At 36.9% G+C, this 26,300-nt stretch overlaps 1 protein-coding gene across 1 annotated transcript in view; it reads left to right on the top strand.

Moving 5' to 3' along the window:
* Positions 1-26,300, top strand: part of LOC102110821 (sodium channel protein type 2 subunit alpha-like) — a 138,927-nt gene that overhangs the window by 70,617 nt on the left and 42,010 nt on the right. Inside the window, exons 6-7 of the mRNA XM_088059198.1 lie at positions 24,259-24,582; positions 25,570-25,688. Of these exons, the coding sequence (XP_087915324.1) occupies positions 24,310-24,582; positions 25,570-25,688 (392 nt within the window). The 5' untranslated portion in view covers positions 24,259-24,309. The remainder of the gene's footprint in view (positions 1-24,258; positions 24,583-25,569; positions 25,689-26,300) is intronic.

The raw sequence follows: 26,300 nt of genomic DNA, 5'->3' as shown, positions 1-26,300 counted from the left end.
AATTTAGAAAACAGGGACTTTCATTGAAGTAATCACTTAGTTTCTTCATAGTACGGTCCTTTGAAAATCTCTCTCTTTATGGAAGTTTTGCTTTTGATTTCAATAACAATTAAATTTCTCTTTCAATTTCAGGTATAAATTGTGCAAGTACAATTATAACTGGTGGAGACAAAAATTTGTCAAAATATAGGGAAAAAGACAGTAAATGTGAATGGTTAGGTTAAGATGATTTAAATAAAAATATTTGACAAGTACCTAATCCCCACCCATGTTAATTTTCAATATTAATTTATTAGCACTTATTTAGGTTTTAAGAGAGAATACAGATATACATTTCATACATGTGAAGTATATCCAGCTTCATCTGCATTACTGTGTGTTTTCATATTGGAAAATGAGAAATGCTTACATTGATGTGTCTGTGAAAGATTTCTACAAACCCATTTTATGAGTAGAAATATTCTCTTAATTACATAGTAAAAAAAATATTTATTATTAAATACATATTTCTTTGTACTTTCTACTCTAAAAGTGCTTATAAAATGGCAATTAAAATGCTGATAATATTTTTCATCTGACCACACTTTTCTGGTCTTGTATATTCCATCCTCTCAGAGGTAACAGATGTCACAGACATTCACAGCAAAAAAAAAAGCAGAAGATTTTTCTTCTGGACATATCAGGATAATGTGACTGGAAAGATACATGCAAAATCCACGTCACATCCAGGTGTGAGATTTGATGCTCTCCTTAAGGACAAACTAATCAGCTGTGATACTGAAATGCTGTATTGATATTTCTATTAATATTAAAAATTAAACAGAATTGTTTAGATATTAGTGTGCAAATGAATTGCTTACCCAAACAAAAGGTTTGAACAAAATACATTCTTCTGCAAAATACATTTTTCCATCCACTTTGCCTCATCTTGTTCTATTGTGAAATGGCAAAATAATGTGTTTCAAAAGTAAAATCAATAATCAAATGTTGCAAGCATCAAGCTATCCAGTGATGTTTTGCACTAAATCCTTAGTCTGATCTCTCTACAGTGTTGGCTTAGTCACTCATATTGAAACCAAACACCAAGCAATAGAAAAAATGTTTCAAAATACTTATTCTCCTTAAAATTTCCTATAGTCAACAAGAAATCAAGAAGTTCAATTCAGCCTTCTGTAAACAAGATGCGGCAATTTCAGTAAAATAGGACAGATAAACCAATAGGCAAGTTCTTGAGCAGGAAGTTCGAGACTAGTATTGGTGAGCAGGTGAAAGAGCGATGGCAGTACATTGATTCTCTCAATTCAAACTTTTGTTTTGAAACAGTGTTTTCTGTGCATCCTTTGAGGCCACTGACACTGCAGCCATTGAGACCTTTCAGATACTGCTTCTGTGTTGCTTTGGAATGGGTGTACTACAGGAAAATTTGTAGTTGGAAATTTTGACTGCTGCTTATTTTTAAATTTTTTTTGTTTTTTACAGTTAGAGAATTTCATAGCCACATTCTAATTCATTAGCAGATTTTAAAATATCTTAATACGTCACTGATAACAGTCCACTATTTCTTTAGTTCAAGCCAGTGGTAAATATTCTATGGAGGAGCAGAGGAATCACATGGAGCAACCCATTCCTTTGTGTAATTAATAAGCAGTTGGGTGAAACAGCACTTCAGAACAGTGTGCTTTTGGCTTTATGGCTAATTATCTACATACTATGTATTTTGGGACATATATTGTCTATGATAATATTGATTCATTTCATTGAGAAACATCTTGCAAATGGCTTATCTTAAAATACAGAATATATGGTAAAGGAAAGTCAGGAGAAGATGGACAACCTAATGCCAGAAAGAAACACCTGACTGGACAATATCAGTGGTGAAGTCTGACGGTACAATTTTAATAGAAAAAATTAAAGCTACTAATTAAGAGGAAAGGAAGATTAAAATAAATACATGTTAAAAAATGCCAATGAAATTTTTTTTTTGGACTGTTGAGGAAGTTGCTGATCTTGGAGCACTGCAGAGTCATCAGTGAAGCAGTCCTGAGACAGCAATATTTCATTACTGACAGAAAAAAGGATTGCTGGAGAGGAAAATAGAATCATTTTAATTTCCCAGGTATCCAATCCTTGTGATGAGACCATGACATTAATACAAGCACTGTGACTTTAACATGGCCAAATGCCAAGCCAAGACATTCTGAAACCAATTATTGACTGTCTCCTTGCTGATCATGTTCATGAATAAAAAGTTAGCAGATTACATGGTATAATGTTCTTCAGTGGGAAGCATGGGCAGAGTGTGTTCTGTTCTTCAGGATGATCTATTGTAAGTAGCTAAGTAGAAAAGGAACTAGAGGACTAAACATGCCAAAAATTGTGTCTTAGCTTTTGGAGAAAAGATGCCGTTAACAAACTGCAGTGATTTCCATCCTGTAAATACTTCCATATGGGTCATTTATATCAAGATAGGTATTAGACATTTTTCTTACAATATCTTTATATTCAGAACGTTTGTATCCATGCTTTACTTTTCTCATATATAGGATTAATGAGATTATAAATAGTGTCATCACTGTTTTTCTTCAGGTGGCAGTGCAGCTGTTGAGGTATGTACTGATTACAACGCCATATCCATTTTGAACACTGAGTGGCGCTATCATATTAAATATTGCAATTCACTCTTCTCCCTTGGAAACCGGTTGTACCACATGATAAACCCCATTACTTTTCACTTATTAGATTGCAATTACAGTTATGGTCCTAGTAATAATGGTGGTTTCACTGTTATTATTATTATTATTATTACTGTATTGTGCATCACTGAAACTTTGTGAAATCAGAGACCAAATAAGTAAAGTAGCTATAGCGTACTCAATTGTCTGTGCAATTCTAGCAGTGAGTAATTGCAGGCAGGTAATGAATTGCAGTAGATGTTTTTGTATAAACAGATGAAAAACAGGACTTCTGTGTAGGGATGCTTTTGAATTACCTATTTCAATTTAATGTAACAAATTACATATTTAGTATTAATTTAGCATTCTGTGTTGTAAAAAAATCTATTGGTTGTATAATGCATATTAATTTTAAAAGCACCATCATTATTTGATGACTACATTCATTCTAAGGAATATCACAGGGCTGTCTGTCCCTAAGACAGGCATGTCTTATATATGTCTTATATATTAATGTCTATATATTACTCCAGTAATATATAAGGAACTATTACAGATTTCAGCATAGACAAGACATTCAGAAAGCAAGTGTGCATCATCACTAAAATGTGGAAATGATGAAGAAAAGAAAAAATTTGGAAATAACTTAAAACAACACTGAAAAAGGGGGAAACTCCCTTTATTTAAATTGAGTTTTGGTAGATGACAAAAAAATAAAATTTTCCTCTGCATGTGATCTCTTTCAGTTTAACATTCAATTTTAAATGCTTGCAGAAATCAAAAGGATTTCATTTGTAGTCACCGAAATCAGGTGTCTCCTGTACTAAGTTACAGCTTCTTAAAATATGTATTATCAAATAGTGTTACAATAACAATACTGCAAGGAATGATTTTTGGTTTTAATTTAAATGCATGTACTCAAGGAGCTGGTTTCTTGGAGCCAGTCAGGAATAATATGGATACTGTTTCAAGCACGTTCCATGTGGCTGGGTGCTGCTGCTAAATCAGGTAATGGGGAAATGGCTTAAGTGTGCTATAGAAACTTGTGACCTGCTGCCTCTGTTAAAATATTATTAGAAGAGGAAAAGAACTTCTTAGCATCTCCTCCTCCCTGTCATGGTATGCTAGTGCTTCATCAAGAAAACTGAGATTTTGGGCAAGAAAACGTGAGCACAGAAATCAGATCACATTAGAACATTTTCAAATGTGCTTGTAAGCTTTGATAATTTATTTTCTAACAGAGGTGAAGATTTAATTCTAAAGATTGGGAAAACAACTGATATTACAGAATTGGCATTCTGTTTTGACAGATATGGTATATATGGAATTTTCATATTTTGTTGTCAAAACTATATTGTGTTGCCCTTCTCTGCTCTGCAGCAGTAGGGAATTCAAGGTATTTCCAGTGACTTTTATGGTCTAATGCTATGACCACAGACAAAACCTACAGCTATGACCTATTTATACAGCCCTCAAGGTGCACCAAAGCTTTATGAGCATTTGAACAAGGGAATCGATGCAGACAATGTGGCCAGGCCACAGAAGGAGGCCTTCAGGAATAAGGAAGCACTGATTGTGAAAAGTGCTGGGAAGCAGTGGTAAGCTGGCATTTTACCTTAGGGACGAAGCATTTTAACTTAGGCTTAGCTGTGGCTTTCGTTGCAGCTAGTGATCTGTAAGGAGCTTAGATACACATTGTAAGAAAGATGCTCTGTGGTTCTTACGCTTAGTGCTCATCAGGTGCCAATTTCCCCATAAAGTCTGCACGAAATTATTCTGTTGTCGACATCCAAAAAACAGGGGGACATATTTATTCTCTAAACAAGAACGTAACTCCTCTGAGACACTTCATGGAGTAATGTATCACGTAAAACACCTGTTCTCTCACTGAGCTGCAAACGAGCTTGTTTTCATTGCAGGTTTCAAAGAGAGATTCATAATTAGAGTTTGTCATCAGTAGAAAAAACACACACATAAATGCTTGTAAAAGCTCAAATGTAGTATATTACTACCTTGAATTACAGCCAAGGACACCATGACTTCCTCTCGGAAACCCGTTCCCTGCGCTTTCCCCGCGCGCTCCCTGCGCTCCGCGCTCGCGGCCGGGCGGTGCCCGCGGGCCCCGCCAGGGGGCGCTGCGGCGGCGGCGGCGGCGGGGGGGGGCGCTCTGGGCGGGGCCGGGCGGGGCTCCCCGGGCGCGGAGCCGAGCGGCCGGACAGACAGAGCGACAGACAGACAGACGGCACCTACCTGTGGCATGGGAGAGGTGAGTGGGGCCTTGCCCCGGCGGGTTCAGGGGTCTTGCCCGGACTTGGGTCTATCTAAGCTGCCTGGGCTCTCCCTGGAGGTGGGCTGGAGCACTGGAGTAACAGTAGGTGGGGTATTCGGTTGAGTCTCTTGTCTTCGCTTTTCTCTTTCCCATCCCCGCGGTATCGGAGTTTTCTCTTTTTTCTCTCTCTCTTCCCCCCCCCCCCTCCCCCCCTTTCCCTTAAATTTATTTATGTACTTATTTACTTGGCATTAGCATTTGGGGAGCTGTTTTACCAACAAGTTTCAGGTTCTACTCCAGCTTAAGTTCTCTCCTGTGCACCCACCAAGTGAAAAGAAAATTCTGTGCGGTCCCACTTGGTACCTCTGCCGTAACAAAGAATACGTATTCTTCCTAATTTGCTGTGAAATGTAGTTTGCTGCTGTGTAGGTGGAGCAGGGTGAGCTCTAGATGGAGGATTTTCCTCTGTGTCATCATGTCCCCTTGGTTGCTAAGCAGTGGTGACCACATCTGTGGAAAGATGGAAGAAGCACAGAGGAAAGAGCAACAGGAAAAGCCAGGAAGAACAGCAGAATCTCCTCTCATGCACCCTTATCTGCTGGGTATTCTTGTAGAGAATTAACACCAATGCATTAATCTTTCTTATGCATCTGTTTCCTTAACTCTAAACTTCTGGCATTCCAGCTTACAGTTAAGGTGCAGGAAAGTTATTTTGGTCAACCAAATTGGTTTGTCATGACTTTTATACAAAGAGAAGACTTTTATACAGAGAGGTCATTTATAGAAGTGCACTATGTGCTTCCCATAAGTGGCACTGCTTCAGCCTCAAAAAAAGTGTCTTGATAGAAAAAAAACATTGTGGGAACAATCCTTACATGAAAGTGTATGATGATTTATGAATAGGAAGCTTTTAGTCACAACAGAAGCTTTCCCTCTTTCCCTGTTTACCCTTCCTTGTGTAAAATCAGATTTTGTTGTTTAACTTGAGGACTCCAATGTATTTAATATTTCTTTGTTCACCAATATATCTCATAGTTTCTGTGTTATAAAAAAAACCCTTCTAGTCTGAATGGGATGCAAAAAGCAAAATTAAGTTGTGGAAGGGTAGATTTAATGTTATTTTTCTCAGCTGAACTTGTTGAGCTTGAGCAAATATGTGCATTTGATTTTTTAACAACAACAAAAAAAGCAACATAAAAAAAACCGAAGAAAAACCCAACCAACAAAAAAAAAACCCAAAACAACAGCAAAAAAAAGAAAACCCCCAAATGAAAACAAAACCACCCACCAACCCCGCCCTCCCCAAAAACTGTGGTACTATATGACATGTTTGCGATTTGATGCATAGCACCACAGCACCATTAAGGTGTGAATTTTGATATGGAATGAAGGGCAGTTCTGACACTGCCATTTTCATGTTAGATGTATGTGTGTCTATACATTTTTCAGGTTTTAAGTGGCCCGAAGATTTACTTTTGTTACAGTCTGCTCAGTTGCTGTGTTGTTGTCACTGTTTGCCAAACACAGCTGTTGTAGGCAAATAGGAGGAATCGATCCTGTATGCTGGCTCTGATCTCACTGTGAGAAACACAGCAGCCTCTTGGCTGGTCCTGATGGAAAAGGGTGTGTCAGGGTGGGAAGGCAGAGCTCTGTGTGTGCACCACACAGGGAGATTCAGGACGGTCAGAGGTGTGTACAAGATGCTGCAAGATCTGCCAAGGGCCATGTTGGCCATTAGCCAGTCCGAGGGCTTTGATGTCACCCACCACTTCACCCCCACTCCTCTGTGTTGAGGGTTCAAGAGGAAGGTTTCATGTAGGCTCTTGTTATTTTCTTCTTTCTTACCTATATTTAAAAATACTGTGGTTTTTAACTTTTTAGATGTTTTAATACATCAAAAGGTGTATTTAGCTAAAGTCTATACAAGTGCAGACTTAATGAAAATACAAGTTCTGTGTAAATCTTAGGCATTGATAATTTTATATTATTCCTAAGAGATACAAAAGCAAACATTGCCCTTTCCATATTTAAAATATTATTCAGTATTTGCAGATGAAATTCAACAGAGAGAAATGGAAGTTGGTAAATCAGGTTGTTGATTTAAAAACTGCACACGTGAAAAGAAATGCTAAGTGCAGATAAATAGTATCAGACATGAACAATTTTATGGGTTTTTAATCAGATTTTGTTAGCCTAAGGTTTTATTACCAGCAGTACAATGTGATATTGACAGCTTTTGCCTTCAATATTTTATTGTAAGACTTGTTGCTCTTATTTGAGGCAAAGATGCAGCTTTGAAGTAATGTTGAAAAACACTTTGTTTTTCTTCATGTAAGTAAATATAATTTATTGTTAATACATACTCACTACTAATAAGCAGTGCCAGCATGTAGAAGATGTTCCATCTTATTCCAGTCCAAAGAAAAATAATATTTCTAGACCTAATCCTTCAAGAATATGTGTCCTCATTTAATTAGTTTATAGGGACACTGAGCTGGGTGCCTTCTGCAGCATGTCCTTTGGGTCTGCACAAGTGCATATAATCCAGAACACATGGAGACAGAACTGGTATAATTTAATCTTCAAAAATGTTTTCTTTTCCTGTTGAAATAAATTGTAAACTCAGCCCAGGACAAGGATGTATTTATCAATAATAATCACGGATGTCATGCTCCTTAGAGAGGGTTGAGTCATCCTTAATGATGAGTGATTGCACTGGCTGAAGCACTTGTGCTTAAAGCACACTGCTACCAGGGCAGATTTTCCATTAATTGTCTTGTTCCTCTTGTTAAGGTTTCTGTCACCATTAACTAATTGATTTCTAGATGGGAGATTAACTCTTTCTCAGATTTTTAAGTACAGGTTGCATTTTCTCCTGTGATGTAGTAAGTTCAGTATAGTTTTCTTAAAGTTGTGGAAAAAATCCATTTCAGAAGTTCAGTATCAAAGCAGAAGTTTAAAAGAAAAATTAAATCATCTTGTATGCAGTTGTTTTGTACTAGGCAAAGCCCCTCCCCTCAACAGAAATTTGAATATATTTTCATATGTGAAAAGATAGATTTAATACAGTTATTTCCATAGAAGTTCTGTCATGTTTTCTATGAGGACTGGGCTCTCTCTCTTTGAAAATCTCCCCATGAAATTTTCTTGCCTACAATTCAACATGTTAAATAGGGAAAAACAGCAACAATGCTCCAGCAGGCCTCTTTGTGCACTTTTGTGACATATTTGTGACATACATTAAATGGGATTCCCTTCTGTAGCTAAAGCTTTAATTGATGCTTTGGTTATTGCTGTGTTGATGAAACCAGTGATGTATAGATCGAGGCCTGGGATTTTTTTTTAGCTTGAAACGATAGCTTTCTCAGATGATGCATATGCAGAATTATCATCCAGTGTTATCCTGTATATTATCCTGTATGTTAGGGTTTAAAAGTATTATTTGAAGTTGCCATAGCTTAGTGGGGCCTGAGTGGCCGAGAGACCTAAAATGTCTCTGTGTGCCCTTGCAGTGTTACCTGCTGCTGCAGAGGGGCTGGAGCAATGTTCTCTAGCAGCTGTGTGCATGCTGGGGCCCCTCACCACTGGTACTTGCCAGCATACAGAGATGATGCCACTTATGCTGTAGACAAAGCAGGAGCTGGCACATCATATCTAGCTTTTTATTGTTTTGGGTGCTCCCAGGACCCCACCAAGTTCTGGGACAAAGCAGGCAACCCCTTTGTGTTAGACTCCCTGTTTGACTTTGTGTCTGGACAACTGTGGTTCACTGACCACATTATCCTGGTGTGAAAACGAGTAGATAATCAGTGACGGTATGTTACAGAGGAGAAATAACCAAATACAAGCATAATCTTGGCTCTCACTTTGATTTAAAGTGCATGTAACTTCACAATGCTTTTATAGATACTGATTTGCCTTGCTGCAGTGTCATTGATAAGGGGTTTTTTTGTGCCTTAAGTGTGAAATATAAAATCCTACTGTGTTCATCATTGTATCTCCAGGTTTCCTGAATGTATAATATATGTCTTAAAATATTTACAACATCCCTGGGAAGTATTTTGCCTGACTATTTTTACTGTGTATAAAAAAATTATATACCAGGGGTTAGGCTATTACAGGTTGTATAAAGGTTGCATCTTTCCTTTCCTCTTACATTTTCTGTATTTCTGTTCTTTCCACAATTTCTTTAGTAATTCTTGACTGTTTCACACCTCACCTCCCTTACCATAGCTACCCTTTCCTTCTGATATATCCACCCCCACCCCAACTGCCTCCAACCACTGCACTGATTTCCCTCCCAGGTGAGACACAGTTTTTCTGTTCTCATGCTGCATATGTAGAGGAAATGTTTGATCAGGCAGCAGCCAGAAGGAGCTTTTTGTTTCTTCTTGTACCCAAATAATTAATGCGAATACTCTTCTTGACCTGGCTTGCTCAGCTAGCATGCAAATTCTTTGTAAAAATGCGCCTTCTGAGCAGCTGGGCAGCCAGTGAGGAAATGTTTATTTTGGAGGTGTGCCACCTAGTTGGGATCTGTGCTTCTTTTCCTTTAATCCGTCGGTGGCTTCTCTGGGATCTGCTGCCTGGGAGCTGCACATTTGCTCAGCATTGAGATTGTGGTTGTTCAACAAGAGGTGTGTTTTTATGTGCTCAGCTTTTGTATCTCCACTCTGATTCTGTCTGGGAACCCTTCTCTTACACCAAGGTTTACATTCAAGAGAAAAATTCAAAGGACATTAAATAAATTCAATTACTTGAAAATATGCAGTACTTTCAGTGTCAGTAGGATGTATAGCCGGATTAATTGGTACAATAAGAGAGAAAAGAAAGCATTTAGAATGTGTTTTTCTACAATTTGTTTATGAAAGCTTTGCATCATTCTGTTGAAAAAAAACCCAAACTTTCTGTTTGGCGACAAGTTTTACTGGTTTTATTAATCTGGTGCACAGGGTGTTTTAAAGCCTTAAGGTTTTTTCCTACCTAGATATTGGTGGGGGAAAGAGAGGGTCATTATCTGAGAGCTGAATTACTGGATGGAGTATTTCTAGTATTGATTTGTCTTTGATTACATGCACGCCAACCAAGGCAGGAGGAAGGAGGGGGGGGGGGGGTCGAACAGCTGGCACAGTGAAGTGGTACTTAATGAGGAAAATAAAGTGAAGGCACTACTTAGACAAACATGTCCATAGAAAGACCAGTGTAGACAAAGGGACTTCATTTTTGGAATCGCCTCATATTAAGGGTGACATGAAGGTGACTGCTTTCCATAGAAATCCATCAAAATCTGAAAGGTCTTTATGACAATAGAGACCTCAGGTTCAGCAGTCAGAGGGATCTCATCCAGGAATAGAGCCCCTTACTGGCTAGGATATATCAGTTTTCACGGTGTAGGTTTTTTTTTCTTCTGTTACAGTCAAAAGACAGTTTCTTTTCTGTTACAGTATTTCTGCTTTGGGAGTTGTACTCCAACTTTTGTGTTGTGGTGGTACTGACTTGTGTTGAACTTCTGTTGATCTCCTGGTCTGTCTTAGAGGATATAAGTGAAGTTTGCTTTACCTCTGCCTGCAGGCAATCCTCTTAGGTAAAATAGTCTTGATCAACACAGCCTGGATTTCTTCCATAGCCTACTCAAGAGATTTCCAGGCATGTAAATACATGACATAGTGGACTTCTGTGTTAGATGATTTTGAGTTCTGTATTATATACCACTTCCATTAAGAAAAATATATTAATAAACTTATATTTGGATTCAGAGCCTATTTCTTGAAGCTTAGTTTTCTGTTTGCAGGGTAACTGATGTATTTTTAAGGAGTTACTACATTTTCCCCTGTTAAAAAGATTATACAGGTCTTTTTATAAACAGAGCTCTTGACTTACTCTCAAGTTATTCACTTTATTGATAATATGACCCTCAGTTTTGGTGTGAAAATTTACTTTAAATCTGGACTGATGCCTTGCACAACTTTTAAAGAATTTATAAGGATGTAAAACCAATGAAATTTTTTATGATAATTTTCTTTTACAGTCTTAATGATTTAAATTCTATTTTATGTCTTTCAAGTGATCAATTTTCAGTTCTTTTTGTAAGGCGAAGACTGTCATAGTTAGGAAGAGATTTAAGATGTTTTAGAGATAATATTTGATAATATTTTGTAGAAGTTTCTGTGGTCTAATAAATACTGTTTTTTAAATTAGATTTTATAAGTTTAATGAGAGTCCTTTTGACTTGAGTACCTAACATTCATGATCACCTATTTTTTCTTTCTTCCCTTGATTCTCCTTCCATCTGGTCACTGGAGGCATATTTTATTTTTTTATCTTGTTATATCTTTGTACTGTCACTAAATTCAATCAGAGTTCTCTCCTTCTTTGTAGTGAAGATACTACTTCATGAATGATGAAAAAGAACAAAATTACAGCCTTCAGAAAATAATAAGGATGATCTTCAAGTTTTTCTGTTAAAAATCTCAGTCAGTTCTCAGTCAGATTGAGGGCAATGTTCCTCCCATCTTTGGGCAAGTGTGTGAAATGATAGTAGCTTAGTATATTACAAGTAATTTGAGAGCTGTAAATGTATTTACCAGCGAATCAACTAGCCACAAAATCCTTTTTTCATGTTTTTTGCATCATGGTGATGTGTGCTCGCTGGTATCCTTTGATGGAGATGGGTGTCTAATTGAAGAAGTCTCTAGTAACTGTTTTTCCAGAAATGGTGTTTTAGTGCCGTTCCTCTGGCTTCTTTTACATTGTTGTCCTAGAATTTTCTGGCTCTTTTCTAAAGGATGTGGCATTATGTTTATAATGGGTATGTATTTGCTTCTAGTTTTAGAAAGTTGTACACGAATTTGAAGATATTAATTGCTTTTGTTTTCTTAAACTCATAGAGCTGTGTTTTTGGCTAAGCTGAAAAGAGTGATGTACACTTCTGGAAATCTAAGAGATGCAAAGAAGTGAAGGGGAAGGAATGCAGGCACAGACTAATAGGATATTCCCCTCTCCTGATGCATACTTGATTAAATTATTTATTCCTACTCTGTGACTGGGAAGGATGAAACGCAGAAATTTTTGAAGCTGAATGTCATTCCACAGTGCTGATGAAGTACAGTGTCTCTGGTGGTCTGGACTGAAACAGCTGTTTTCTTCTTGTCTGAAATAGAAAATGGCAGAGTATTATTTGAAAGAAGAAAATTACTTTTTTTAAACCAATTGCTGCACTTTATATCCTACTCTTTTAGTGACTGCTTTGTGTGACTGCCTTGGAATTTTGTTTTATATTGCACAGCCACAATGTAATTAATCACTTTCTGCAGCAAGATAGCAATTCAGGAAAAGACTCCCTTGTTATAGGGAACTGTATGCTATTGCACATTTTCAGGAAAAGTTGTGTGCCTACAGCAAGGAACAAGGTTAGATTTACTTTCTTAGTTTTGGTTGGGCTTTACTGGTTTTTGGGGTGGGTGGGGGGAGGGAGGATTTTTTCGTTCTGTGTCCCCTGCATGCTCATGACTACTTTTAGTTGCTGTTGCTGTAGGTACTTTTGTATATATGTATATTTGCAGCTCTATAAACATCTGCCTGTAGGCTGCCCATTCTCATCGGGTGCTTTGTTGTACAAAGTAAATGATTATCAAGTGTAATTTCTGAAAGTATTCCTAAAGGCTCTAGATTTTATGATGGACACTGATAACTATCATGACTTCTTCAAATGTTTCCTGTGCTGATCTTGCAGTAGTAATGAAAGTGGGACTCTCATCAAGTGCTTTCATGTGTGGAGGTGGAGCCTTTAATGGTCAAAAAGGTATTTAACTCTCTGCACTGGAGACAGGGACAGGCCTTTCATCAAGGGCACGCAGGGACATCTTTCACCCCTTCAGGTTGCTCAAAGCCCTGTCCAACCTGATGTGTTGAACCACACCAAGGGTCTAGGTGGGTTTGTTCAGAAGGGTTATGAATTACTGAATTCAAGGCAGGTGATTCCAAGCCAGTAGATGGTTCTGTGACTTTTGAATAAGCATTATTGGCAGACGCATTTCTCTGCAGTTCTTTTTCTTCTATCATGTGGCACACCTTGATGAAGCAGTGTGAACTTAGGAGATTTTTTTTTTATATAGTGACACTGCTAATAAAATGATTGCAAGAAATTTGAATATTTCACTAGTTACAGAACCTAGGTCAATAAAACTACCAATTTTGTCTCCTTATTCTTAATCATGGAATTTTTAGGCATATTTTGGGAAAATACAGCTACCTGGCATTCTCACCTGAGTAGAAAAGAAATTATTTTTAAATTCTTTATATGTTGTCAATGACCAGAAGAGGTGATTGAACCAGAACACTACATTTATCTTTGTCTAAAGATTATAATGAAAAAGCTCATAGAAGTCTATCCTTTTCTTTCTGATCTTCAATAATCTTTTATACTTAATTGCTGAACATTACTTCTCATTGTACAATCAGTGACATCCTTTAAAATGGATTTTCAATCAGGTAAATTGGTTGAAGAATGTATTTCCCTGGCTAGATTCTAGTACTATTAATGGTAATACTTCTTTAATAATTGTCAATATTTTAGTATTTTTCAATAATCTGATGTGATGCAGAGTTTTACTGCTGCCTCTTAATTTTTCAGCTAGCAATTTGTGTCAGCCAGTGCAGTCTTCATTTTGAAACTCTAAATTTAATTTGTAGAGGGTAAATGTTTCCCCACATGTTCAGTGGGGAAAAATAAATTATGAAATTAGATTAATATGTCAGAATTTTCTTTCCTTTTTCATTCAGCAGGTTTTGCTTTCTTTTAGAGGATAGTGTCGTATCTGTTTATTTGTTCATCATTTCCTCTGTGGACACAATAGTAGCAATAACTTGGGGGTTTTGTTTTGTAATAGCTTAGTCTAATCAAGTTCATTTTTCCTGTCCATAATATTTGTTTACGCAATCTAGAACAGGAGCAATTTTCAAAAGCAAATAAATATGGATAGCAAATGAAAACATGAGATGTTTCCAGTTGTCCTTTAGTCTCCAGTGGTGAGGGTTTTGTGCAAGACTCTCCTGTTGAATTCTTGCCAACTGGATGTCAGATACATTTGAATGTAAACCTGTCTCACAATATAAAGCCAAGATAAAAAGGAATGGAGGAGGCCAAATGCTTCAGAAAATGTAACGACTTCTGGATTCAAGCCCCAGAGAAAACTACTGCCAAATTTGCCTTGAAGTTCCTTTGTTCTGGCTTGTGATCACATGAAGGCCTGAAAATGACTGATAAAGACTGAGAGAATTACCATTGTTCATAGGAAAGACTCAGTGCTAGTGAGAAAAAGTTTCCTTATAAAAATAATTACACTCCTAAACAAAACTGGGCTAAACAGTGTAGTAAATCCAGGGCTTGTTCGTGAAAGAGGCCTGTAGCTATCAAACTAGTTTCACCTTGACACTTTTTAACACTTTAAATTCAAGTAACCTGTTTTCCAAGTTTCTTTCACAATCTCTTTTCCACTTGTCTTTCACTTGTGATAGGAAGCAATTCTGTATTAAACTATTGGTTGGAAGGGACCACAGTGGGTCATCCGGTCCAACCTCCCTGCTCAAGTAGGGTCATCCCAGAGCACATGGCAATCTGTAAAAAAAAAAGAAATAAATTACTTTCTTAGTAATTGAATCTCCACTAAAACAAACAAAAAAAAAAAACAACCAACCAACCAACTGAAAAATGAACAAATGAAATTTTAAATGCCATCATGGTGTGAAGTGTTCTAACATATTCTCACTTTCCTTCTCATGCTCTCATGTTCACTGGGAAGCAGATAGTGAACTTTGTCAATGAGCCTGACAGCCTGAAAATCTCTTGTAGCAACGCAGCATTGTGTTTGAGGCTGTTGAACTGAATGGAATAATTGGTATTGAACTCTCATTTCAGTTCTACAGGCATGTTCTGCTTCTGTGGCTTTTTTAATGGATGTCATTAGTAAACAATTTTTTTCAGATACAAAAATTCAGTAATATACTGGAAGGAGCAAAATTCTTTTTGAAACTAACAGGTGAACCTTTTCAAGAAAATGCTGCCATTCATATCTGTGTTGATGTATGCTGATGCCATTTTCCGCTTTCAGCATGTTTGCAGGAAGCCCTAGAATGGATGTGGGAACTTTGCCTCCACATTGCTATAAACTGAACCAGGTTTTACCAACCATCCGAGTCTGTATCCATTTGCAGAATGGTAGCTGAGTCTTTCTAGGAAATTAGACCAGCACAGTAGACTCAGATTACACTAATGAGGCCATTAAATGAGATATAGGGAGCCTGTCTGGCCAGAAAGAGGAATGGAAAGAGGTCTGTCTGTACTCCTTGCTTTATGTCTTTTACATTCTACAGCCAGTTTTCACATTCTGTGTGCTTACTTTGGTGGGAGAGTTGCTTTCTTCCTCCCCCTGCCCCCCTGCCTTCTTTTTTCCTGTGTTCTCTTACTTGCCAAAAGGATAAAAAAAAAAAATCTTTCCAAGAATTTGAGAGAGGACCTTACATAAGTGGTGTTTTCAGGCTAAAAAGCTCATGACATAACACTAACAAAGCACATTGGCTTTCTAGTCTTCCAAATTACATATCTGTTCAGTCATGCTCTCTGACCATTTTACAGAGGTCTTCACTTTCTTAGTGGAAAATCAAAGTGCAATGAAATGGCTAAGTTGTAAAATAGTTGTTAGAAACATCTAGTAAAATTCCATCATGTATCCAATGTTACCCATAACAGCAAATAAACTTAATGATTGCTTCAGAATTTCAGCAGTTTTCAGTCAATGGAAGCAATTCTTTCCTACTATAGGTAGATATGTACTTTTCTGCTATGCTCTAAATGATAATGTTACGAGCTTTATGGCAGATAAAAACCAGACAGTGTACATTTTAAGGATTCAAGAACATTTTTTTTATTGTTTCAAATCTACTGAAACAAGTTTCTTTGCTGTACTGATACTAATTTGTATAATTTTAATTTTATTATTATTCAGGAGGACTTTCGTAATATAAAACATCTTCAGGTAATTAAATTTGATTTGGGGAACCTTAAAAAGCTCATTCAGTTTAAGCTCCTAATTCACTTTTGTTGTTCAGGGGGAAACTTTCAGCAGTATTTTTTTGGAAGCTGTACTGGTTTTACATCATTTATCACTGTTGCTTTGCAGTGGTGACTTGTGGTAGTGGTGGCCCTGTTCTGAAGCAGAACACAAAAAGGAGAATGAAATTTTGATAACAGGCAAGCAATAACTTAGAGCAATTATTCCAGAACTCCACCTGTGACAATATGAGCCAGAAGGTTGGAGCCTGCAGCTGGTGCTGAAGGCTGAGAGCTGGTAAAAGAAGCCTGGACTCCTCCATGAGGAGTGTTTGAAGACCCAGTGCAAGAGTATGTGTTAGTGACCTCAAACACATCCCATGAACATACTTATGCTTAGTGTAGATTGTATAAGGTAACCTTAGCCTCCTGTTGAGCTGGATTTTGAACTATCTACCTTGAGAAGGTGACATGTACAAACTTCGAGTGATTTACTTCGAGCATTCTGATAAATGTGACTCGACACATGCCACTTTTAAGAGCTAAAGTAATCAAAAATCTCATGGATGTGGATGTGTGCAGTTTCTTTGCTGTGCACAATGTTTATGTACTTTGAAATATAATTGTGTTTAATTTATTTAGTACTGTATTAATAATTCATTAATACGAACTTATGGGGTCTGAGCAAGTTGCACAGCAGTTTGATTTGCTGCTGAAGCAGTCACTCTGGGGAGTAAATGAACTTTCAGGGGATATATTTTAATGGTTCAGCAATGGATTCCTAGCACCTAGCTATAAAAAAATGACAGAGGCTCTCAATTTCTTTCCCTGTTCCCAGAACTACATTTTGGGGAATCTGTATGTTCCCTCCTAAGGAGTTCAAATAGCTAAAACAAGTTTAAGTGGTGTATTCTGTTTTGTAATTAACAATTATTGGGTAATAAGGACTCTGTGAAGAAAATAAACTTACCCTTTGTGATAGTTGCCCTTCCTTCATGTGCTCTCTCAGCTAAGGAATGCAAGGAAAATAAACGCTGCACAAGTACCATTATTATTTGAAAATATGTGTAGGGAGTATTGTTTCATAGCTTAATCTCTAAGCAGCTACATTATGTCATTATGTTGCATCCACTGAGATATTTCTTTTTTCTGTTTATCTTTTCAGCATCAAAACAAAGAGTTAGATATATGTTCATTTCAATCCACAGATAGAAGTAATATTTTAAAGTTTTCATGGTTGACGTTGCTATGAATTCGTTCAGAAAGATGATCCAAACTTATAAAAATGAAGGTCATAATGTAATTAACTTGATATTATCATCTCTTGTGTCATAAAAAAAGTGTTTTGGAGCAAAGGTCACCAAGCACACATTATCAGGGCTTTGTGATGGAAACTATGTAAAGTCTTACTTTGTCATAAATTTGTTTAATGACATATAAATAACAGCAGAAAATTGAAGAAGTAATCTGGAGAAATGAGGAGGCAAAACCCCAACACACAGATAATGAAACCTTGCAAAATTGAGCACCACAATTTACAAAAACAAATCTGTCCCACAATATAACATAAACACAAAAAATGTAAAAATAAGTTTCAGTGACTGGTATAATTTATTTGACTCACAGAAAACTGAACTCATGTCACCAAATGAAAATTCTGAGAGAAGTATTTTTACTATAAATACATGAAATTAAGAAGCACTGATGGGCTATTAAAGTGAGTAACAGCCTTAGTATAGGAGCAAATCTGATATAAACTTGTCTTTAGATTTTAAGAGGAGTTAATAGGCTGAGGAAGCTTTAAATTAGGCTTACTATGCAGAGAGCTGGCTACGTGACTTAATTGGACCTAACTAGAAGCAGGGTCTTGATGTTTTGAACAATGTTTCTCTGGTCTGGAAAATGTCCAAGTAGTCATACAAATAGCAGAAATACTATCATTGTCAGAATAAAAATGTGTATATCGCATTTCTGGCATGCATCATGTTTTTCACAGTTTTTCCATGCCTTGACAATAGTAAAAAACTCTTACAGTTTATTATTTGCTATGTGTTGGCTCTATTCCAAGTAGGCTGCTTAATGCATGGGGATTGAATTGCTTGTTTGTGAGGACTGAATTTCCTAGATCTGCATGAATGCATTTTCTGACATAAAGGAAAGCCAAACTGATCTGCTTTGAAGTGGTTGCAAATTCTAAAAAATGGGCTTATGTTAGAGAATTCTTCTTTTTTAAGATCAGCTGTAGCATCCTCTATCTTTTAAACATTTCTCATTCCTTCAGTATTAATATTTTTGGATGTCTTCTGTGTATTTCCATAAGTTCATAAATTGAAATCAGAGGCTATTGAATTGAAAATAGCTAGTTTAGAATATCTTTGGAACTGATACAGGTCATATAAAGCAAGTTTCTTATAAGGAATAGAATCCATTAAACTGAACAGAAATGCATTTTGTCTTCCATAACCATTTATTTTGGTTTTTAAAATTATTTTCATGGACAAGCTATTGAGAATGAAATTGCAGACAAAAGAATGACATGGTAAAATATTTTCTTTAAAAATTAGCTATCCCACTTAGTGCTATTACATTGGCATAATCTTTTGTTGAGAAATATCAGGGGTGAAATGTAGCTTAGGTCTAATCTATTCAGTCTCAAAGCAATAAATAATTCAGAAACCTTTTAGCTCTTATTGATGTTTAGGAGCAGATACATTCTAGATTAAACTTCTGTCCTAAGAATTTTCTGGATTTGTCTTATAACCTCCTGCTTGTTTTGCAAACAGTCACAGAATTGTGAAAATGATGTAGCAGTAATAAACGCAGCTTATTTTCTGTAGAACCTGAAGTCTCTATCACTGCTCAATGGCAATATATTAGTTAATAGAGTCTTAATTTATATAGTAGAATTAAATATCTGTGGGAAAAAAAACCCTTATTTTTTTACATACAGAAATGCATAAAAAAGAGCATAGCAAAGAAAATATCTGTAAATTTGCTTATGACTCGTCACATTGAACTGCTTGCCTAAATGAAATTCACTGAACATCTTTACCTGGCTGTCATGATGGTAGCTTCTTATTTTTAATGAAATTTCATACATGTGAGACTTAGATGTTTTTTGAGACACAGTAATTTCAGTAGTATGGCTTCTTTAGTATGCTGACAGCTTTATACAAGTTACTCAAATAACAATATGAAATATACCATAGCAGAGAGAGCATCGGAAGCAATACTGTAAAAATTCATCACTATATTGTAGCATATATAGTAGGAAGAGCAGATGTGTTACCTCTGAAAAATGTTAAGATAAAAATACTGTGTTACAGAAACACATTTTGTCAGTACTGAGGGTTTGTTGCTGACTGGTTTGGGTTTATGCTTGACCATTGTTTTTACAAATATTAAAAGAAATATAGAAAAAATGCATACATATATATGGAAACAATAAAAAAATATATATTCATGCTTTTTTTCATGGCCTGGTGGACTCAAGCTTTAAAGCTCAGACTTAATATAAATTACCCTGATGCTTCTCTTTTTTTCTTTTATATGTATTAACAATATTTCCTAAAAGATCATTTAAAAGTTATTCTTGCTCACTCAACCATATATTTATGTTATCATTACTATCTGGTTGTTAACAGGCTCATTTCTGCCCCAGGAGTTTCCTCCTAGTACTGTGCTTCTACAGACTCTGTGGTATGCAGCACTTTTCTGTAATCTTTCATTTTTAATTTGAATTTTCTGTCTTGCTTGATGGACAGAGTCTCTAATCAGGCTTACATACGACATAGCCATGAAAGATTAGAAGCCTATTTCTTAATGGTAAGTGGAGAAAATGGGGATTTATATGCTGGGTTTTGTTTTTTTACTGATAGTGGATTTTTTTTAATGTTGGGCTTTCAGAAGGGACTTTGTGGGATTTTTTGGATGAAAGGGTAACAGTTTCTTCAGGATTCACATTAAATATTGTTTTCTGGTTCGACTGTTATTACCTCTTAGTTTGTAATACAAATGCCGTCACAACTGCAGAAAAGAGACATTTAAGTCATTAAACCAATCCTGCTTTATCTTTTTTATGTTTTATTCCAGTTCTTTTTTGGGTAAAGTGATTTCCATGAGATAACACTATAAGCAGCATCACTTTCTTCCACAGTGCTACAACATTTATTTGCTGTACTTTAAAAAAGTCATGACAAGGAAACAATCACTGAACTCAAGAAGTGTTTAATAGGTGTTGGTTTTTTTCAAGCAGAGGCTGTGATTATGCTGCTAGCATAAGGCATTCACAGAGGAGATATGTCATGTAGTGGAAAATAACTTTTTTTTGTTTTGTGTTAACACTGAGAATTGTGCTGCAGTCATTGGCTGTGGTGTCTCTAGAGAGAAATGCTGGAGTTCATCTGTGCCCTAAGGGTACCACTTAAGCCTTGCTGAATAAACCAGCGGAATATGAACATGCAGGCGGAAAGATTGGTTTTCATCCTGATAACAACTGCAATAACTCAGAAAAACTGCCATAAGGCTGTAGTGGTATTTGGTAAAATGAACAATCATGAACTTTTAGTTTTAGGCATTATAGACTTCTAAAGAGTAAATTTAGCTGAAATGCAGACAGACATAACAGAGACATTTTCAAGTTCATGTTTGATAACAAGTAGTTTCTGTGGGCATCGCATTTGTCAATTTCCAAGTCTATATGCCTAACGTTGACTAGAAAACTATTTTTAAAGTTTTGTAGAGTCTTTATCCAAGTAATGAGAAGATCCTCTAAAAGACTAGCTGAATGTTATGGTATATATTTGCATTCATGTCCAGTGTCTCCCTTGTTTTGTTTTTTGTTGTTGACATGCTTGTTTCCGAAGATAATCATTGAAACAAAGTTTCCTAATTATTTCTTATTTCTGCCAAGTGTACTCCTTGTTCATAGGCGTGGTGGACTGGTCAGTGGTGTGTAGATGTGCTGAAAAGCTGGTATTTTATTCAGTCTGTAAAGAGCAACATTCCTGTGACAGGGCAGCACCATATGTACCACTCCTGTTTTATTTGGTTATAAGATAGGAGTTGGTCTAATAGCTGTAGATCTTGCTTTCTTGTATCTTCAGACTCTAAAAGACTTTGGGCAACCATCTAACCATTTTAGATAATAACTGAGTTTGTGTGGACTACTTATAATGGCATTAACTGTTTGCATCAATGAAAGACAAATTTTATTACAAGTGCTGTCCTCAGAATCTGTTACAGTACGTGTAGTACTGGTATATAAAGAGTCATTCCTATATGTTACAGACTTTTTTTAGGAAAACACACTACTTAATACTACTACCACCTTGATGCTGGAGAAAGCCTCTATTGAAAAAAAAATTACATAGACTCAGCTGCTTGCACTAAGGAAATTCTTGTGAATTTTCAGCTTACAAATGAAGAAGCAGATAATACCTACACCTCCATTTTATTAAAAAAACCCAAATCCAGAGTTGTAAGCTAAATAAATGAACGAAGGGTACCAATTAATACTAGTGTTACCTTATGTAAAAATGAAGCTTATGGAAAGAGATCCTGGTGTTCTTCCTTGGAAGACAGATCTCTCTCCCTTTTTGCTGCTGAAAGTTTCCTGAGTATTTAGAGCCACATGTGTTTTTCAGCTTCTGAAGGGTAAGTACCTTTTGAGACACAGCTGGCTCTCAGTCAAAGCGTGGCTAGACAGATCTTCAGGTACACTGCTGCTGAGGATTTGAGAAGGATTTGCCCCAAAAGGCTAAACAACAATCAAATCTTGCATTTGAAAATGGTGAATGGCTTTTAGATGGAACAGATGAGATTAGGCATTTTTAAATAAATAAGGAAAGATTTGGCATTCTCAGGCTTTCTTTTCCAGAGAAAAATCATGTCTGTGTTTTCTTTAAGTGCTTAGCAGCTGATATGAAAAACGCCTGATTTCTATAATTATTTTTTAGGAAATTTCTCACCTCTTTACTAGTCAGTGTAAAGAGACCTCCCTCTTTTTGTGTCTATTGTGGTATGTGCCAAATGTTTGGAGCCTGTTGTGGCTCAGCTTAAAAAGCAGGGATTTGAAGTCTGTCCATATCCTCAACTGATTAATTTTGAAGAAGAGATGGCTTGCGTGATGGGTTGTCCGTCCACGGCAATCTTGTTCCTTCTGCAAAATTGTTAAAAATAGAAAATGTACTCAACAAACATTAAGTTGACCTAAAAGTCGACATAGACGAGGCAGCTATCTGGGATTCACTGTGTCATGGGTTGTTTGACTTTGGAGCTGTTACACTTCATGAAAATGTCTGCCATCAGTGTTTTTCCTTCCCAGTGCATCCTCACTGCACACACTGGCATCAGGAGAACCAGCTCACTCTGTGGCTTTTGTGGTGGCAGGAGCCGTTGCCATCACCTGAATCTGCTTTAAGTTTTTTCCTCTTGACACTGAGACCTGTGGTCACTCTGAGCAGTGGTCACAGTGTTTCAGGGGGGCTGCTGGACAGGCTCTGTGTGGAGAGCCCAGGGCTGCCTGTGCACAGCACAGCCAGGATGGCAGTGCCTCAGGGAAAACACACCTGGAAAAGAGCAAAATGCCACAGGTCTATGTAAGGAACACTCCGTGAGAGTGTGTGAGAAGCAGCTCTGACTCCAAGGTCAGGGGAACAGAAGTGGAGGGAGGGCTGCAGGTGCTGGAGCAGAAATTCCCTGGAAGCCTGTGGGACAGGCCATGTTGAAGCAGGTATTTCCCTGCAGTCCTTAGATACCCTGTAGATACCCAAACTGCAGCCTCTGGGGCACTCCTTGCTGGGGAAAGTGAGTATTCCTTGAGGGAGAGGCACTTTCAAAGCCCACGTTGGAGCAACCTTATTCTGAAGCTTTACAGCCTGTTTGAGGGACACATGCTGGAGCAAGGGAAAAACAGGAGGAAGGAATGGCAAAGAAGAACTGCAATAACCCAGACCCATTCCACACCTTCCCTATTCCTCTTGGAGTGAGTAGGTATAGGAGTTGAGAGCGAAACAGTGAAGTTGACCCTGGAACAAAGAGACAAAGGGAAAATTCTTTCTGGATTTATGTTTTTTACTTTCCAATTTTGTTTTGATTGGCAGTAAGTTATTTTTCCCTGAGTCTGTTTTGCCCATGACAATAATCTGTAAATGATCTGCTTATCTTTATTTTAATATATGGGCTTTTTCACTTCATTTTCCTCTGTGCAGTTCCTTCTGTGGAGCATGAATGAGAGAGCAGCCAGCCGAGGTCAACACACCACAATATTGTGTTGACAAAGGCTGCAGCACTTAATGACTGTCAGCAAGTGGGACTGGATTCCATCTTGTGTCTGTTCAAAAAAGTTGGTTTATTCTGAAGATACTGCACCATTAGGTGTTAACTGTACACTCACTATGGAAAATATAGTGTAGAAAGAAACAATAAATTAATGATTGTTGTAATTTAATGAATTAATTATTTTTAAGTATTTTGAAAATACCCTTGGTCTCAGAGTACTGTAATTTTGATTATGCTGTGCTGTTTGTATAAATCTAGAACACTTTATCATAACTTCCTTAACTACGGAGATAGCATCATCAAAGTTACAATTGAAAATCAGCTAGATACAGATCAGGAAGCCTAGAATGGAAAATCTAAACTTCAGGCCAGTTGCCTTCTGCCTGTGAATATGGCTTTAAATATACAGTGCATTTTTGTAATATGTAATAAGATATTAAAAACAATAGTTTGGCAATCATAGTATAAGCCACCAGGTGGAGTAATACTGCCATCAGAAATTGAGTGTAATAAAAATAGCATGTTTTTTCTATCTAGTTTCATAATATAAATGCAAGGTTTTTAAGGTGGTGTGCCAAGAATATATAAATCTGTCTGTTAGAGGTTGTGAGCATTAACTGCAGTACTTAGCTGTGCTAAAACATTTTTTACTTTTTTTACAATAAGGTAACTTAATGTTAGGCTAGGGAAAGTGAGAATGTTTTTCCTTTTTTTGTTGTGAGGTATTAACATGAATTGACAAACTGTAAGAAAATTTGATCTCTTTTTTTCTTTCATTATTTTTTTCTTTACTTCTTAACTTCTACCTCTTTGCCATGCATAGCTAATTTTCTATTAAATATCTGACTGTTAATTGAAATATTTTTTGCTACAGGGCTTTGTAAAGAGAAAAGAGGTAGATGCTGACTATGCCAAAAGCTTTTATTCGGGGATTTTGTTGGTGGTGCAACCTTCTGTTTCTTCTTTCTTTTTCCTACATGTCCTTCTAGGATCTTCTTGCACAAGAGCCTAAAAGCATTTAAAATTTGCAGAATGAAAAGATGGCGCGAGCAATGCTGGTACCACCAGGACATGACAGCTTCTTCTACTTCACTGAAGAATCTCTTGCAGCTATTGAAAAACGTATTGCTGATGAAAAATTTCCTTGTGACCAAGATGAGCCTACAGATGATGCTGATCATGAGGAAAATCACCCAAAGCCAAATAATGACTTAGAGGCAGGAAAGACACTGCCATTTATTTATGGTGATATTCCTCCAGAAATGGTGTCTGAGCCCCTGGAGGACCTGGACCCCTATTACATCAATAAAAAAGTAAGTGTTTTGTATTAAGAATGGAATTAGAGCACTCCTGTTTAACTATAACCTGATAAATGCTCTGCTGGGAAGTCGGTCAGAAGCACTTGAAAGTATTATGCAGTAGGTGCTATCATGTTAATTATTTTGATTTCACTATAAAGACAACTATAACTCTTGCTTAAGTTGCCTGGTTTTTTTTTTTTTACAAAAAAAAGGGGGCACTTTTCTTTTAATGTCTAATGTTATGGTATTTTAGTTAATGGATTTTGTATTTAATGTCCTGTAATCTCTTCAGATCTGCTTTAATGCTGAGTCATTTGAAGACTTCCCATCTCTCTGGCTACTTTCTGGGTTTTTTTAAGAAACATGTTACCTGAGTTCTAGTTCATTACAGAAGTCTTTAGATGAAGTGCTCATTCAGTTATATGACAGAACAATCACTGTCAAACATTCCTGAAAATATCATAGAAATACTTGTTTTACAAAATTAAAAAAGTGTGAAGACTAAACCAATCTTTGTGTTTTGGTATTGGTTCTATGGTGTAGGCCCAGTATAGACCTGAAGAAAAATCTGAATTGGTATATGCTGATTCAGTTTCATTTATAGATATAATGATAAAAATGGAAGAAAAGAGCAAGGTGTTTACTTTGATGAAGGAAGGTTATTTTTATATAGGCATGTGAAGTGAAATAATGTCAAGAATGAAAAAAACACTGAGTTTACATTAAAAAGGCAGTATAAAAAAAGCAGCAAGTGGTTATTTTATTGTGTAATCAATAAAATGCTTGTTGGATTAAAAAGCATATAATGGGTTCTTGAAATGAAGTACTGGATAATCAAGAAAATAATATCTTGCAAGATAAAAATGTAACCAAAGAGCTGTATTATATCTGTAATAAGCAGCCTAATGTATGTAAGCAGCCTCTATTATGGCAAGGTTGCTAAAATGTATCCTTTATTCCCGAACCCCATAACCCCCATATCCTTTCTGTTTTTTAAAGACATTTATAGTACTGGACAAAGCGAAGACAATCCACAGGTTCAGTGCCACACCTGCCTTGTACCTTTTATCTCCTTTCAATATCACTAGAAGACTAGCTATTAAGATTTTGGTTCATTCATATCCTTTTCGAGTGGTTTGTTAAAAATTGTTACTGATTAATATTACTAATGTTAACACTAGGAGTTTTGATTTAGTGTTTGAATGTGTTCCTGCCTTTAATTCTTTCAAAATCAATCAGATTAGTCACTTAAGCTGCTGATTAAATTCAGAAGTCTTTAGTGGAGTTCCTGAAGGTGCAGTATTGAACCCAACCCTGTCTAAAATTTTTATGGATGATCTGGATGAAGGGATAAAATGAAACTTACCCATGGTAAGTTTGTGGGTATCGCCAAGTTGTGTGGGAATGTTGGTCTGCTGGAGGGTAGGAAAGCCCTGCAGAGGGACCTGGACAGGCTGGATCAATGGGCCAGACCAAGAGCCTGAGGTTCAGCTTGACCAAGTGCTGGTCACATTGGTGCATTGGCCACAACAGCCCCATGCAGTGCTACAGGCTGGGAGCAGAGTGGCTGGGAAGTGACCCAGTGGGAAAGGACCTGGCAGTGCTGATTGACAGCAGCTGAACATGAGCCAGCGTGTACTTGGGTGGCCAAGAAGGCCAGTGGCATCCCAGCCTGTATGAGGAATAGTGTGCCCAACAGGGCCAGAACAATGACTGTCCCCTGTACTCAG

Source organism: Pseudopodoces humilis, chromosome 8 (assembly GCF_049639895.1).
Source record: "Pseudopodoces humilis isolate 2021_Gansu_Grassland_sample_001 chromosome 8, ASM4963989v1, whole genome shotgun sequence".
NCBI lineage: Eukaryota > Metazoa > Chordata > Aves > Passeriformes > Paridae > Pseudopodoces > Pseudopodoces humilis.
The sequence above is the reverse complement of the archived record's forward strand: the minus strand, read 5'-3'. Positions and strand labels throughout refer to the sequence as shown.